This window comes from Coturnix japonica, unplaced genomic scaffold (assembly GCF_001577835.2).
Source record: "Coturnix japonica isolate 7356 unplaced genomic scaffold, Coturnix japonica 2.1 chrUnrandom497, whole genome shotgun sequence".
In the NCBI taxonomy this organism is placed as follows: Eukaryota; Metazoa; Chordata; class Aves; order Galliformes; family Phasianidae; genus Coturnix; species Coturnix japonica.
In genome coordinates this window covers 38,436-51,513 of record NW_015439889.1, presented here as the reverse complement: position 1 = coordinate 51,513, position 13,078 = coordinate 38,436, and the positions used below count along the sequence as shown (strand labels likewise).

The 13,078-nt window shown below is 65.0% G+C and overlaps 5 protein-coding genes across 8 annotated transcripts in view; 3 read left to right on the top strand and 2 right to left on the bottom strand.

Annotated features, from left to right (window-relative positions):
- LOC107307155 (microtubule-associated serine/threonine-protein kinase 1-like) overlaps positions 1 to 160 on the top strand; it is a 2,732-nt gene extending 2,572 nt beyond the window's left edge. The window contains exon 8 of the mRNA XM_015850610.1: positions 152 to 160. Coding sequence (XP_015706096.1) covers positions 152 to 160 — 9 coding nt within the window. The remainder of the gene's footprint in view (positions 1 to 151) is intronic.
- On the top strand, positions 138 to 5,625 carry GCDH (glutaryl-CoA dehydrogenase). 3 transcript variants are annotated; one of them, XM_015850614.2, is made up of 12 exons: positions 138 to 286; positions 509 to 678; positions 2,757 to 2,843; positions 3,060 to 3,194; positions 3,556 to 3,618; positions 3,931 to 4,101; positions 4,167 to 4,296; positions 4,372 to 4,591; positions 4,658 to 4,761; positions 4,834 to 4,959; positions 5,030 to 5,190; positions 5,257 to 5,625. In XM_015850614.2, the coding sequence occupies exons 1-12, from the start codon at positions 240 to 242 to the stop codon at positions 5,346 to 5,348; spliced, it is 1,506 nt and encodes a 501-aa protein (XP_015706100.1). In that variant the 5' UTR covers positions 138 to 239; the 3' UTR covers positions 5,349 to 5,625. The 3 variants fall into 3 exon arrangements, with proteins under 3 accessions (XP_015706100.1, XP_015706101.1, XP_015706102.1); XM_015850615.2 differs by lacking the exons at positions 138 to 286; positions 509 to 678 and adding an exon at positions 2,595 to 2,660 and having other exon boundaries at positions 5,257 to 5,594; XM_015850616.2 differs by lacking the exons at positions 138 to 286; positions 509 to 678 and adding an exon at positions 2,611 to 2,679 and having other exon boundaries at positions 5,257 to 5,594.
- SYCE2 (synaptonemal complex central element protein 2) lies at positions 5,578 to 8,419 on the bottom strand. Of its 2 annotated transcripts, none has more exons than XM_015850620.2 (4): positions 8,310 to 8,419; positions 7,654 to 7,843; positions 6,664 to 6,844; positions 5,578 to 5,969 (listed from the first exon to the last, which is right to left on the bottom strand). In XM_015850620.2, exons 2-4 carry the CDS (start codon positions 7,791 to 7,793, stop codon positions 5,775 to 5,777), a joined length of 516 nt encoding a protein of 171 aa, XP_015706106.1. In that variant the 5' UTR covers positions 7,794 to 7,843; positions 8,310 to 8,419; the 3' UTR covers positions 5,578 to 5,774. The 2 variants fall into 2 exon arrangements, with proteins under 2 accessions (XP_015706106.1, XP_015706105.1); XM_015850619.2 differs by having other exon boundaries at positions 8,291 to 8,356.
- A 543-nt stretch (positions 8,420 to 8,962) lies between these two features.
- Positions 8,963 to 12,232, bottom strand: FARSA (phenylalanyl-tRNA synthetase subunit alpha). Its single transcript, XM_015850613.2, has 13 exons — positions 12,037 to 12,232; positions 11,300 to 11,437; positions 11,121 to 11,219; positions 10,930 to 11,048; positions 10,759 to 10,851; positions 10,558 to 10,686; positions 10,359 to 10,474; positions 10,162 to 10,246; positions 9,984 to 10,083; positions 9,718 to 9,886; positions 9,567 to 9,644; positions 9,194 to 9,308; positions 8,963 to 9,118 (listed from the first exon to the last, which is right to left on the bottom strand). Exons 1-13 carry the CDS (start codon positions 12,190 to 12,192, stop codon positions 9,013 to 9,015), a joined length of 1,503 nt encoding a protein of 500 aa, XP_015706099.1. The 5' UTR covers positions 12,193 to 12,232; the 3' UTR covers positions 8,963 to 9,012.
- A 658-nt stretch (positions 12,233 to 12,890) lies between these two features.
- CALR (calreticulin) overlaps positions 12,891 to 13,078 on the top strand; it is a 2,714-nt gene continuing 2,526 nt past the window's right edge. Inside the window, exon 1 of the mRNA XM_015850617.2 lies at positions 12,891 to 13,066. Coding sequence (XP_015706103.1) covers positions 12,970 to 13,066 — 97 coding nt within the window. The 5' untranslated portion in view covers positions 12,891 to 12,969. The remainder of the gene's footprint in view (positions 13,067 to 13,078) is intronic.

Sequence of the window (13,078 nt, the reverse complement as noted above, 5' to 3'; positions counted from 1 at the left end):
TGATGGGGTGTTATGGGGTGATGGGTTTATGGGCTGTGGGGTGATGGAGACATTCAGTCTCTTGGTTATGGGATCTCAGGGGTCCCTGTGTGTCCCGGAGGCTGAAGCCCCCCATGTTGGGTCATTGCTCGCCCCCATTCCCCCCTTAGAGCGGCACTAAGGTTCTGGTGAGCACCACCCCGTTGGAGAACACCTCCATCCGCCTCGGGCCCGCGCGGCGCCGCAGCGCACGGACCAAAATGGCGCGGAGGAACCGCCGGGGCGGCACCGGGAGCGGCCACGAGAGGTGAGAGGGGCCGGGGAATGAACGGGGCCGGGGAATGAATGAACGGGGCCGGTAAATGAATGAACGGGGCCGGTGAATGAATGAACGGGGCCGGTAAATGAATGAACGGAGCCGGGGAATGAATGAACGGGGCCGGTAAATGAATGAACGGGGCCGGTAAATGAATGAACGGGGCCGGTTGGGGGCGGTGCGGTCGCTGCATTGAGTCCTCCCGCCCGCCAGGCGGCGCAGCGCGCTGTTCCGGCACCTGGCGCGCCAGGCGTCGCTGCTGCACACGAGCCGCTCGCTGACGTCACTGAGCCGCTCCCTCTCCTCGTCCGACAGTCTCCCTGCTTCCCCTACGCATGCGCGGGCGCGGGATCCCGCACACCCGCCTCGCGCCACCGACGCAGGTACCGGAACCGGAAGGGAATGGGGGGAGCCGGAAGTGTTGGGGGGGGCTGCCGAAACGGAAGTGGGGGGGGGAGGGAGCCGGAAGTGGTTTGAGGTCGGGGGGGAAACAAACATGGCGGCCGGGGAAACATGGCGGGGCGTGGGCCCGGTGTGAGGCCTCGCGCTGACGGTGGGCTCGGGCAGGGCCGTCCCCGCCCAGCAGCTCCCCGGGCTCGAGCGCTCCCCCGTCGCCGGCTCCGGGCCCGCACCTCCGGCCCAGCTCCCTGCAGGGCCTGTCCCCGAAGCTGCAGCGGCAGTACCGGGCGGCGCGCTGCAAGTCTGCGGGCAGCATCCCGTTATCGCCGCTCGCCCACACCCCGTCGCCTCCCGCCGCGTCTCCGCCCGCGTTCCCCGCCAAGCTGCACGCCAAGCCCGCAGACTCGCCCCGCCTCACCCGCCGGCCCGGCCCCGACAAAACCGCCGCCCGCAAACTGGGCCTGGAGCCCCGCAAGGACTTCCCGCCCGAGCCGTCGCTTCACAGCTTGGCCGAGTGGGACGGCGAGAGCCCCGGCGACGCCCCGGCCGCCCCCGCCCGCCGCCTGGGCCGCCAGGAGCCGCCGCTGCTGCTGGGGGGCACCGGGACCGAGGCGGCGCCCAAAGCGCTGAGCCCGGTGCAGGAGCATCGCGCCGTGCCCCCGGTGCCCATCGTGGTGGTGGGGTCGGGGTCGGCTCCCCCCGCCGCCGCCTCCAGCCCCGGGGATGGGGAGCGGGCCCCCGCGAGGCGCTGAGCCCCCCCGAGGCGCTGAGCCCCCCCCCGTCCCCATCGCTCGTTGTACATAACGGGGCCCCGCAGGCACTTGTGCCCCCCACGTACCAAAGGGTCGATACTGTGACACCCCCCGGCCCCGCTGCTTTCCCGGTGTTGCTTTCCCCGCCCCCGGCTCCGTTTTGGCCCTCGCTGACGTCACGGCGGTGATGTCACCGTGGAGGGGGGTTGATGATGTCACGGCGCCGAGTGACGTCACCGCCGGCACAGGGGGAGCGGTGACGTCACAGCTCCGATGGCGCCTGGGGTGGCACCGTTAGAGCCGTAGGGATGGGGGAACGCTCCGTGCCGTGACGTCACTGCTGTGACGTCACAACGCAACCCCGCTGGATGACATCACCGACCCTTCGTGACATCCTGACGTCACACCCCCCCCATTCTTGCTATGCAAACGACCCTGGGACGCTGCGGCCCTCTGGGGTTTGGGGCTCAGGGGGGACGGGGATCAATAAAGCGTGTACAGATCCAGCCCATGTGCTGCTTGTGGGGCCTGGATGGGGGCGGGGGGGGGGGGGGTGGGTGTGCCCCTATAAACAATTCCAAATCCATGAATTCCCCCCAAACCCCCGAGGTTCCCCAAATACATCGACGTGACACCAAATCCCCCCATCTCCAACCCCTCAAATCATAGAATTCAGAGATTCTTTAATGTCATTAAGGACCCCCAGGTCTCCGAGTCCAACCCCGCTCCACCCCCGCTGTCCCTCGTTGCCACATCCCCGTTTCTCCATCCCTCTGTGGGCGTTGATCCCCCCCCCCAGGACCCGTTTCTTCACCTCCAGGTGCAGCTGAAGGGGATGAAGCAGCTGTTATAACCCCATAGGGCAGATAAACAGCACGAGGGGCCACCCCCGCACCCAGCGCTGCCCTCACCTGTTACCTGCAGGTGCACAGACCCCGTAACCCTTTGGTGCCCAAAGATGCCTCGCCATCATTTCCAACAACCCCTTGTTTAATTGGGATTATATGGGGGACTCAAGTCCCCCCCACCCGCGCCCACCATCCCTGGTCTAACAGTCGTGTAACGCAGTTCGGTGTTTGGGGGGGGGGTGTCAGGATTTAGGGGCAGGAAGGGGTTAATCCCAGGTTCATCCCAAACCCTCCCACCGTGTCCTCCCCCCGGTGACGTTACTCCAGTGCCCCGCTGGGTCCGTTCGCCGCCGCGTTGCTCGCACGGTGCGGGGGGAGGACGGTGGTCGGTTGCGCTGGGTTGGGGGGCTCTGGGGGGTCTTGGTTTCGCTTCCTACCACGTTTTCCCCCCCTCCTCCCCAGGCCACATGGCGCTGCGTTTCGTCGCCCCGTTGCTGCGCTCAGCGCTGAGCGGTGTCCGCTGGGGGGGAACGGCCGCCCCCACGCGTGGTGAGTGGAGTGAGGGAGACCCCCCCTGGAGCAGCGGGGTCCCGTTGGTGCCGCCCCCAACCGTGGTGAGGGGCGGCGAGGTGGGGAGGACGGAGCAAAGGGTAAAAGAGGCTCCAGAACGTGAACGTGGGGGTGGAGGAAGGTTGAGATCCCACCCGTGCTGACCCCACGCGTGGGGCTCCCCGGGTTCCCACGGGGACCGATTCTCCCCCCCAGCCGTTTTCCATTGGGGGGACGCCCTGGTGCTGGAGGAGCTGCTGAGCCCGGAGGAGCGGATGCTGCGGGACGCCGTCCGCAAATACAGCCAGGAGCAGCTGCTGCCCCGCGTGCTGCGTGCCAACAGGCACGAGGGTACGGCCACAGACCCCCCAGTGCCCCCAATGGTGCCGTGTTCCTGCTCCAAAACTGGGGGCTGGAAAATGGGAACCCCATTGCCCCCTTGGCACGTCTCTGACCCCCATACACTCTCAGTATTCCCCTGATACCCCCAGACCCTCCCAGAATGCCCCTGATATTCCCCTATATCCCATTATCCTCAGACCCCCCATATGTTCCCATAACTTCCCCGTGACCCCTCTTGTTGCTACCCTGATACCCCCACCGGCCAACGTGGGGGACCACAATGGGGGAGGCTGGGGGGTCCCCATTGCCTGCCCCCCATTCCCCCCCATCTCGGCCGGCTTCACATCTTTCTGTGCTCCCACCCCAAAAGTCTTTGACAGGGAAATCGTGAATGAGATGGGAGCTCTGGGGTTGCTGGGTCCCACCATACAAGGTGAGGGGGGGGTTTATGGGGGGTGTTAAAGGGGTTCTGGGGAGATGGGGGGTAAGGGAAACTTTAGGGATGGTTGTGGGGTCTCTGGGTGGGGAAGCTCCCCTGAGAGAGTCAATGAGCAGAGGGATGAGGGAGGGAGAAGGGGAGTTCTAAGGGCTTATGGGGAGGGTCCAGGGTGGTGTTGGGACCACTGGGGGTGCGTGGGAGGGGAAGGAGTGACCCCATGGGGGTACGATCCTCCAGAGGTGGGTCTGGGGGCAGTGGGGTCCCTGGGAAGGGAGCAGGGGGGCACAGCGGTGCGGTGGTCCCCAGGGTACGGCTGCGCGGGGACCACCTCGGTGGGTTATGGGCTGGTGACCCGGGAGCTGGAGCGCGTGGACAGCAGCTACCGCTCGGTGCTGAGCGTGCAGTCGTCCCTCGTCATGCACCCCATCCTGACCTTCGGGACCCCCGCACAGAGGGAACGCTTCCTGCCCGCACTGGGTGAGCAGGGGTGGGGGGTGGGGGGGGGTCAGGGGGTCCCACACCCGTCTGACCCCACTGTGCAGCGCGGGGGGAGATGCTGGGCTGCTTCGGGCTGACGGAGCCCAACCACGGGAGCGACCCCGGGAGCATGGAGACAAGAGCGCGCTACGACAAAGCCAAAAAGAGCTACCGCCTGCGGGGCACCAAGACGTGGTGAGACCCTCCCCCAAAGTCATGCTGGGGGGAGAAGCCCACCCAGGGCCCTGCTGAGCCCCCCAACACCCCCAGGATCACCAACGCTCCAGCAGCGGATCTGTGCGTGGTGTGGGCGGTGTGCGAGGAGGACCAGCAGATCCGGGGGTTCCTGCTGCAGCGCGGCATGGAGGGGCTCAGCACCCCAAAAATCGAGGGCAAGTTCTCCCTGCGCGCCTCCACCACCGGCATGATCGTCATGGACGACGTGGAGGTGCCGGAGGAGAACGTGCTGCCCAAGGCCAAGGGGCTGGGGGTAAGGAGCTGGGGGGAAAGAGGGGGGAGCTCGGCAACGGGACCCCCACTGACGGCCGCCCCCCAGGGTCCCTTCAGCTGCTTGACCCACGCCCGATACGGCATCGCATGGGGTGCACTCGGCGCTGCAGAATTCTGCCTGGAGACGGCTCGGCAGTACAGCCTGGATAGGTAATGGGGAGTGGGGGCACAACCGGCCCCACTGCATCGCCCCCCAGCTCCCTGTGCCCCCCCCTTGTGCAGGAAGCAGTTCGGGGTGCCCTTGGCCCGGAACCAGCTGGTGCAGAAGAAGCTGGCGGACATGGTGACGGAGATCACATTGGGGTTACACGCCTGCCTGCGGCTCGGCCGCCTCAAGGACGAGGGCAAGTGGGTGCCGCGCTGAGGGGAGCTGCGGGGGGGGCTCCCCAGGGCCCAGCTGAGGGTCTGCCCCCCCCAGGGCCACCCCTGAGATGGTGTCGATGCTGAAGCGCAACTCGTGCGGCAAAGCCCTGGACATCGCCCGGCAGGCGCGGGACATGCTGGGGGGGAACGGCGTGTGCGACGAGTACCATGTCATCCGGCACGCCATGAACCTGGAGGCCGTCAACACCTACGAAGGTACCTGCAAAGCTGCGGGCTGGGTGATCCCAGCGCTGTGTGCTGACAGCCCCCCCCCCACTGCAGGCACCCACGACATCCACGCGCTGATCCTGGGCCGGGCCATCACCGGGATCCAGGCGTTCACGGCCGGGCAGCCCACGGAGCGGCGCGGGTAGAGCTGGGCCGGGCTGGGGGCACTGCGGCCTTTTGGGACGGCCCAGGGGCTTGGGCTGCACCAAAGGGGCCGGTGCTGCACGGAATGGATGCGGTGCCACCTGCATGGCAGGGCAGCCTGGTGCCCTCACCGTGCACACAATAAAGGCTGGAAGTGCCCTCCTGGCTGCCTGTCACCAGGACAGGGCTTGGTGCTGCCTCGTGCTGCTGGTGCCACAGCTCACACGTGTGGCCGTTTTGATCTTTTATTTGAATTGCGTTAAAAACCAAACACCAACACCCTGTGGAAAAGGCAATTTGTGCCTCGTATCCCCGTTTCTCTGTTCGTGGGGGGGCGGCCGGCCCAATGTATTGGTAATACCTGCTGGTGGGGGGGTCTGGGGGCTCCCTGTGAGGTCTGGGGGCTCACCGTGCGCTTGGGGCCGTGCTCACGTCTCGGGCTGCAGGCACAGGTCCCTGTATGCCTCCTCCACGGTGTGGCAGACCTGCTGCAGCTCGGCCTCGGCCTGTCGGACGCGCTCCATCACTTCTGCCAGCTCCTGCAGCCGCTCCTGGATCAGCTCGTTGTGGAGGCTGTAGAGCTGGAAGAGCCGCTCCTCCAGCTGCTCGGCCAGGTTGGACACCTTTGAAAAAGGGGACGACAAACGGGGGCTGTTGGGGACAGCAGGGACGGCAGCACCGTGGGCGCAGCCGGTGCCGTCCCCGAGGGGGGGGTGGCAGCTGCTGCCCAGCGCTGGCTCGGCTCCCGGCCCAGCTTGGCCGGCGTTGCTGCCAGCTGCGCCCGCGGTCGCTGTTGCTCCAGCCAGCGCCGCCGAGCTCAGAGTCCCCGCAGCCGCAGCTGCCCCGTCCCAGCCGCCATCTGCGCACAGGGGGGGCGCAGACATCATGAAGCCCCTCCCCCAAGTGCTGGCGCTGCCCCCTGGCTGCGGGGATGCCGGCAGGAGCGAAGTCCAGCGCGGCACGCGGCCAAGCGGGCAGCAGCAGCGTGGGGCCGGGGGGGGGGGTCCTGGCATCCCCTCTGCTCCCTGAAGCGGAGCTGGAGGCAGCTGCAGCCGCCCCGGGGGGGCCGGGGGGGGGGGTCCTGGCATCCCCTCTGCTCCCTGAAGCGGAGCTGGAGGCAGCTGCAGCCACCCCGGGGGGGCCGGGGGCTCCCTGCTGCCGCAGCCGGTGTAAGCACGCACCAGGCTCTGCAGCTGGCGCCGGTGCCCCCCGGGCGGCTGCTTCCCCCCCCCAAAGCACCGCGGTTAATTCGGTTGGAATGATGCGATTAAACGCATCGAACGGTCCCACCGTGCCCCGTCCCAGCACAGCGCACACCTTCAGCTGCAGGCTGTCTCGGAAGCCGCTCATCACGCTGTGGTCCTCCTTGCGGCTGTCGTTCAGTCTGTCTATCAGGCTCTGTGCCCGCTGCCGCAGATCCCCCACGCTGGAGTCCAGGGCAGCAAAGTAGCGGGATGAAGCCTGTCTGTCCAGCACCGCCGGGCCCGACGCCTCCATCCTGAGCCCAAATAGAACCCCGTGTCACCAACAGGCACAGGGGACCTGCTGATAAACTCCATGGGCTCAGCTCCCAGCTGCCCCCCGGGGCTGGTTGGGGATTTAAAGGTGTGGAGCTCGAGGACACGCACTCACAATTTGCCCCCCAAACTGCCCTGGCAACGTGCAGCCCATCCCCAAATCATCTCCACCCCCCTTTGCCCACATTTCAACCTATTGAGTCCAACAGTCAGTGCTCAGTTAGGTACATTAATGGGGTAATTAGGATTCCAAAGGGGGGAACCACACTAATGGGTGTGATGGCTGCTGAGTAATGAGGTCTGGTCCCAGAGGGTGCACTCAATCCCCTCATCCCCTTCATTTCAAGGCCAGGCTGGATGTGGCTCTGGGTCGCCCAGCAGGGTGGTTGAAATGAGATGAGCATTGTGGTCCTTTTCAACCCAGGCTATCCTATCCTATCCTGTCCTGTCCTGTCCTATCCTATCCATCCTGTCCTATCCTATCCTATCCATCCTATCCTATCCTATCCTATCCTATCCTATCCTATCCTATCCTATCCTATCCTACCCTACCCTACCCTACCCTACCCTACCCTATCCTATCCTATCCTATCCTATCCTATCCTATCCTATCCTATCCTATCCTATCCTATCCTATCCTATCCTACCCTATCCTATCCTATTATGTTTCTATGGTATCCAGACTGTTGATAAAGATATGAAACAGGCATGGCCGCCAGCTGGATTTCACCCCATTCCCCACCACTCTGTGCCCATTGACCCACTGTGTTCCCCACTGAAGGGCTCCTACCCTGAGTTCTCCTCATGGGCCTTTTCCCTGCCCGGCCCAGGGCAGCATTCAGCATCATTGTGTGTCTCCTCGGGCTCCAGCAGCGCAGCCTCGTTGTCCTGCAGAGCCGTGGTGATGTCGGGGTGATGGGATGAGGCCATTGGGCTGCTCCCACCTCCGTCCAAAGCCCACGGCTGAGCTCCTCAGAGGCCTGCGGGGAATTCAGAAGGGAAAACATCCAGTTAGCCTTAATATTATGGGATGTCCCTGAGGGCTGAGCTGTGGGACAGAGAAACTGCAGGGAGCCCTATGTACAAATGGCATCTGTCAGAGGGAGGCCCAACAGATCAACTGGGGGGAGACCCAATATCCTGTATGGAAACGAAGGATAAATGCAGTAAATGAGGGCAGGGAGGCATTAGGGACAAATAATCGAGTATTTTGGGCTATTTTTGATGGGTTTCAGCCGGTATTCTGGTGTTGTTCTGCACGCTGCCATAAGCTCCCAACCCACAAATATGACAAATATGAGCCAAGTGTGGGCACATCCCCCAGGGCAGGGCTCTGCTGCTGGGCCAAGGGACACGGGAGATGTGTGGACACCGAGGGAGGCCGCCTATGGGACACCGGGACACCGTGCGGAGCCGCAGCGCCTCACCCCGCACCGCCGCCATTACCCAAAGGCCTCGCTGAGGTGAGATGGTGGGCGGGGCGACGATGGGCGGCAGGTGACTGACATCCGAGCAAACCAATCATCGTCCGCCTTTGCCACAGGCCAGCCAATGAGCGACGGAGAAATAAAAGGCGGGAAGGGCTGGGCTGTGAAGAGGCGGGGCGGCCAAGATGGCGGACAGGGACGAGGGTTGCAGGGTAGGGAGCGTGGGATGGATGGAGGAGCGTGGAGTAATTAGGGAGTAATGATGGCTCCTGGGGGCAGGTGTGGGCAGGGCCAAGTGGCTCATGGCTCAGGAGAGGTCTGAGGTGCTGCTGGTGTTGTTTTGCAGGGTATTGCTGCCACTGAGGCCTAGCAGAAAGCAGGAGCAGATCCACTGTGCTGTCCCCATTTGGCTGCTGCTGTGATGCCGACATCTAGAACCGGCCTGGAAAGCCCTACAATGTGAATGGTAACACAGCTCCCATCCCTGATGTGTCCAGCAGCCTTCAGCCCATCGCCAGCCTCACGTTTCAGGTGCAGGTGCCCCATCACCACACAGAGGCAGTGGGGGGCTTTCATCCCAAATCCAGCTCGTAACCCATACACCACAGTAAAGCTTTCCCTCAGCCACCATCCCACATGTGGTTGCTGCCCCCCAGCAAATGCAGAGTCATCCAGCTGCACAAAGGAAGTTTATTGGTGACACTGCAGTGCTCCATAGGGACTCAGACGTCGAGGCGGCACAGGGGGTTGTCGTAGATCATCTGCAGGTTGACGCGGTGCCCCACCAGCTCCCGGATGTTGTTGATTCCATACTTGATCATGGTGGGGCTGGATTGGGGTAGGAGGGGGGTTCAGAAGGGCACGCCCCAGTGTTGGGGTCCCCTCCGCTCCCACTTGACTCACCGCTCCAGGGAGAGCCCCCAGGCAATGACAGAGACATTGTCGGGCAGCCCCATGGGTAAGAGCAGCTCAGGACGGAAAACACCCGAGTTTCCCACCTCCACCCACTTCTTCAGTCCTATGGAGTGAGAAGAGCGGGGCCCCCACCCCACAAGGGGGTGAGATGGGGACCCCCACCACTGGGGCACCCCAGACTTGTCTACTGTCCACACCTCCGTGTACTTTGCAGGATATCATGGGCCAGGCCCTGCTCCCCAGTGGTGTCCCATTGCCTCCAACCTCATAGGAGTGAGGCTAAGCCCCGTCCACCCCAAAACCACACCCCAGAGCTCCCCCACCCCTCTCAGGGGTCAAGTAGAACCCAAAGTCGCCGCACCCTCGTGGTAGCTGAACACCTCCATGCTGGGTTCCGTGTAGGGGTTATAGGCTGGCTTGAAACGCAGCTTGCTGATGCCTGAGGGGGGGAAGACAACAGTGAGGGAGTGCTCCAGCCCCCCCGTCCAGCCGCCCCTGTGCTCTCCCCATACCAAGCTTGGTGAAGAACTGCTGGAGGACGCCCATCAGGTGGCCCAGCGTGAGCCCACGGTCGGCCACCACCCCCTCCACCTGGTGGAACTCAGCGAGGTGCGTGGCGTCCAGGCTCTCGTTGCGGAAGACCCGGTCGATGGAGAAGTATTTTACAGGAGTGAACTTACCCTGCAATGGGGGATATGGGGGAAGGAACGAGGTGAGAAACTGGAGGGGGGGGTGGTGTCAGGCAGCCCCCCCCCGCGCTCCCCTGTCCTTGCTTTACCTGCTGGGCCAGGTGATACAGTGCACGGGCGCTGGCGGACGTGGTGTGTGTGCGCAGCAGGTTCTTTCTTGCTTCCTCCACCTTCCACTCATACTTGTACCTGGTGGGGAGAGTGCTCAGATCAGCCTAAGGGACCCCAATCCAGCCTTAAACCCCCAGCCCATCCCAAAGCACTCACCCCTGTGAACCGTAGCCTCCGTGAGAGTGAACCTTCTTCACCTTGGCCATGTAGTTGGTGGGCAGCTCAGGGGCTTCAGCGGGGTCTGGGGGAGGATGTGAACACATTAGGGGGTCAGTGGGGATTTGAGTGTGTGTGAGTGTGTGTGTGTGTGTGTGTGTGTGTGTGTGTGCCCCCATCCTGGCCTCTGCACCCACCCTGCAGGAAGAAGGTGTCGTGCTGGTCTCGGGCTGGGTGCTGCTGGGGTTGGAAGAGGGCATCAAAGTTCCAGAAGGAGCTCTCCACAAAGTTGTCTGTGGGCATCTCTGTGAACCTGGGGGTCTGGGGTGTCACTGGGGGGAGCCACTATGTCTTCCCAACCCCCATCTTTCCCTGAGTGTTTGTGCCCCCACTCACCCCATCTCCAGGAAGATCTGGCGGAGCTGTGAGCGCACCTTGAGCAGGGGGTGCAGGTGCCCACAGCTGGGGGGCAGCCCCAGTGCTGAGAAGTTGTAGGCCTTGAAGGGGAGCTTCCTCCAGGAGCCCCTGCAGGGATGAGGGGGGCGATGGGGGGGGGTTTGGGGTCACAAAGAGGCCTCTGTGTCCCCCCAGACTCACGTGGCGATCATCTCCGGTGTCAGGTCGGTCTCCTGCCGCACTACAGCCGTGCTGAAGGCGCTGCCCTTGCGGATCCAGTAGGACTTGAGGGTGCTGAAGGCAATGCAGGGTCAATGGGTGCCCCTGATCATTGCCCCCCCCCCAGCCCAGCTCTGCCCCCTCCCCACGCACACTTCCAGCAGCAGTTTCCTCCTCTTCAGGTCAGTTCGCTCACGCTCAGACAAAGAGTCTCCATTGCCCTCGTGTACCTGCCGCAGGCTGCTCTGCACCTCGTCCTGCACTGCGCCCACCTGCAGCACCCACGGGTGGGTCAGGGCCCAGCGGGGTGGGGGGGGATGGAATGTGGGGGGGGGGACACTCACGGCTCGGAAGATGCGGGGGCCGCCGGGTGCCCCCTTGTCCAGGCGCAGCCACTTGTTGGCCATGGCTTTGCTGAATCCCACCTGGGCGCCGGGCAGCTTCTGTGGGGTGAGGGGGGGGAGGTGAGGGCCGTGAGACCCGCGGGACCCCCGGAGCCCCCCCGTCCCATCCCATTGCTGACCATGGCCTCGCTCTGGGGCAGCCCGTCGGCGGGGACGCTGTTGAAGAGCCGCACTTCGGGGCTGCCGTCCCGCAGCACCTCCGAGCCCTCGGCGCTCAGCTCCCAGCGCGTGGTCGCACGTGTCTCCGCCTCGATCACCTGCGGGCGGCACCGCCATCAGAACCGGGATGGCACCGCCATGAGAACCGGGACGGCACCGCCATCAGAACCGGAACGGTACCGCCATCAGAACCGGGACGGCACCGCCATCAGAACCGGGACGGTACCGCCATCAGAACCGGGACGGCGCCGCCATGAGAACCGGGACGGCACCGCCATGAGAACCGGGACAGAACCGGGTCGGCACCGCCATGAGAACCGGGACGGCACCGCCATGAGAACCGGGACAGAACCGGGTCGGCACCGCCATGAGAACCGGGACGGCACCGCCATCAGAACCGGGACGGCACCGCCATCAGAACCGGGACGGCACCGCCGTGAGAACCGGGACGGCACCGCCATGAGAACCGGGACAGAACCGGGTCGGCACCGCCATGAGAACCGGGACGGCACCGCCATGAGAACCGGGACGGCACCGCCATGAGAACCGGGACGGCACCGCCATCAGACACGTGGGGATCGTGGGTCGGGACCGGTACCGGGGCCGGTATCGGGCTTTGGGATCCGATCGTGCAGCGGTATCAGCCCCGGTACCGGCGCTGCCCTCGCTCCCCGTCCCCCCCCCGCGTTCCCCGCACCTCCCCGAGCGCCTGCAGGCTCTTGACGGCTCCCACGAGCGTCTGATGGTCGAGGCCGAGCGCGGCGGCCGCCTCCAGGCTGCACAAGCCGCCATCGGGTCCCGGCGCCGCCCGCTCCAGGCGCTGCAGCAGCAGCTCGGCCACGCTGGGCGACATCGCGACGGCCGGAAGCGCTACCGCCGTCACCCGGAAGTGTTCCTTTGCGGATCTGAGCCTAAGGGCGGCGCCATCTTGAGTGCGGCGGAGTGAAAGGGGCCGCAGGGCGATGAGAGGAGGGTGTGACGTCATGAGACCGAGGAGTGACGTCACGGGGCACCGGGCGTTGATCGGAGCTCGTGACCCCGCGGCCCCCCGAGGTTCCCGTTCTGTCTTGTGGTCTCTTCATTAACAGAACGGCACATAGCGTGACTGAATGAGGACATATGACGTCACAGCTCGGTATGACGTCACCGTGTGCTATGACATCATCGTGTTTAACGCCGCTTTGTTCCGTTCCGGCCCCGCTCCGTGTCCCCACGCGGGACCCGCCGTGTCCTTATGGCGCCCACACGGCACCCACCCACCCGGCGCGCGCGCGCGCTCCGCACCACGTGACCGCGCCGTTGCCGCGCGCTGAAGGAGCGCGCGAGACGTGGGGGGGGGGGCGTCTCCCTCCGAACGCGTGGTCGCTCCTGATTGGCCGTCCCGTTCGACCAATAGGAAGCGGCCATCTGGGACGCAAACGTTCGGGGGCGCCGCCGCCGCCGACCAGCGGGCGGGCGGCCAATGGGAGAGGGCGCAGCGCGGGGTCGGGCCAATGGGGTGGCGAGGAAGGCGGGACTAAGGGCTGCGAGAGTATAAAAGGGGGGCGCTGCCGCCGCCCCCTCCGCAGTGCCGGGCGCCGCCGGGCTGGGAGGGAGCGTGTGAGCGTCGCTGGGCTGAGGGAACGCCGCCATGAGCCGCCTCTGCCTCCCGCTCCTGCTCGGTGCCCTCATGGCGGTGACGGCGGCCGGGCCCGCCCAGTTCTTCCGGGAGGAGTTTATGGATGGAGGTGAGGGGGGGG

Coding starts and splice junctions, on each gene's coding strand:
- GCDH (XM_015850614.2), top strand. CDS start 240: ATGGCGCGGAGGAACCGCCGGGGCGGCACCGGGAGCGGCCACGAGAG. Junction 2,844..3,059: donor AACGGCCGCCCCCACGCGTG/GTGAGTGGAGTG, acceptor TCTCCCCCCCAG/CCGTTTTCCATTGGGGGGAC. Junction 4,102..4,166: donor ACGCTTCCTGCCCGCACTGG/GTGAGCAGGGGT, acceptor CCCACTGTGCAG/CGCGGGGGGAGATGCTGGGC.
- SYCE2 (XM_015850620.2), bottom strand. CDS start 7,793: ATGGCCTCATCCCATCACCCCGACATCACCACGGCTCTGCAGGACAAC. Junction 6,845..7,653: donor GCCCATGAGGAGAACTCAGG/GTAGGAGCCCTT, acceptor ATTTGGGCTCAG/GATGGAGGCGTCGGGCCCGG. Junction 5,970..6,663: donor GAGACAGCCTGCAGCTGAAG/GTGTGCGCTGTG, acceptor CCTTTTTCAAAG/GTGTCCAACCTGGCCGAGCA.
- FARSA (XM_015850613.2), bottom strand. CDS start 12,192: ATGTCGCCCAGCGTGGCCGAGCTGCTGCTGCAGCGCCTGGAGCGGGCG. Junction 11,220..11,299: donor TGCCCCAGAGCGAGGCCATG/GTCAGCAATGGG, acceptor CTCACCCCACAG/AAGCTGCCCGGCGCCCAGGT. Junction 11,049..11,120: donor GCCCCCGCATCTTCCGAGCC/GTGAGTGTCCCC, acceptor TGGGTGCTGCAG/GTGGGCGCAGTGCAGGACGA.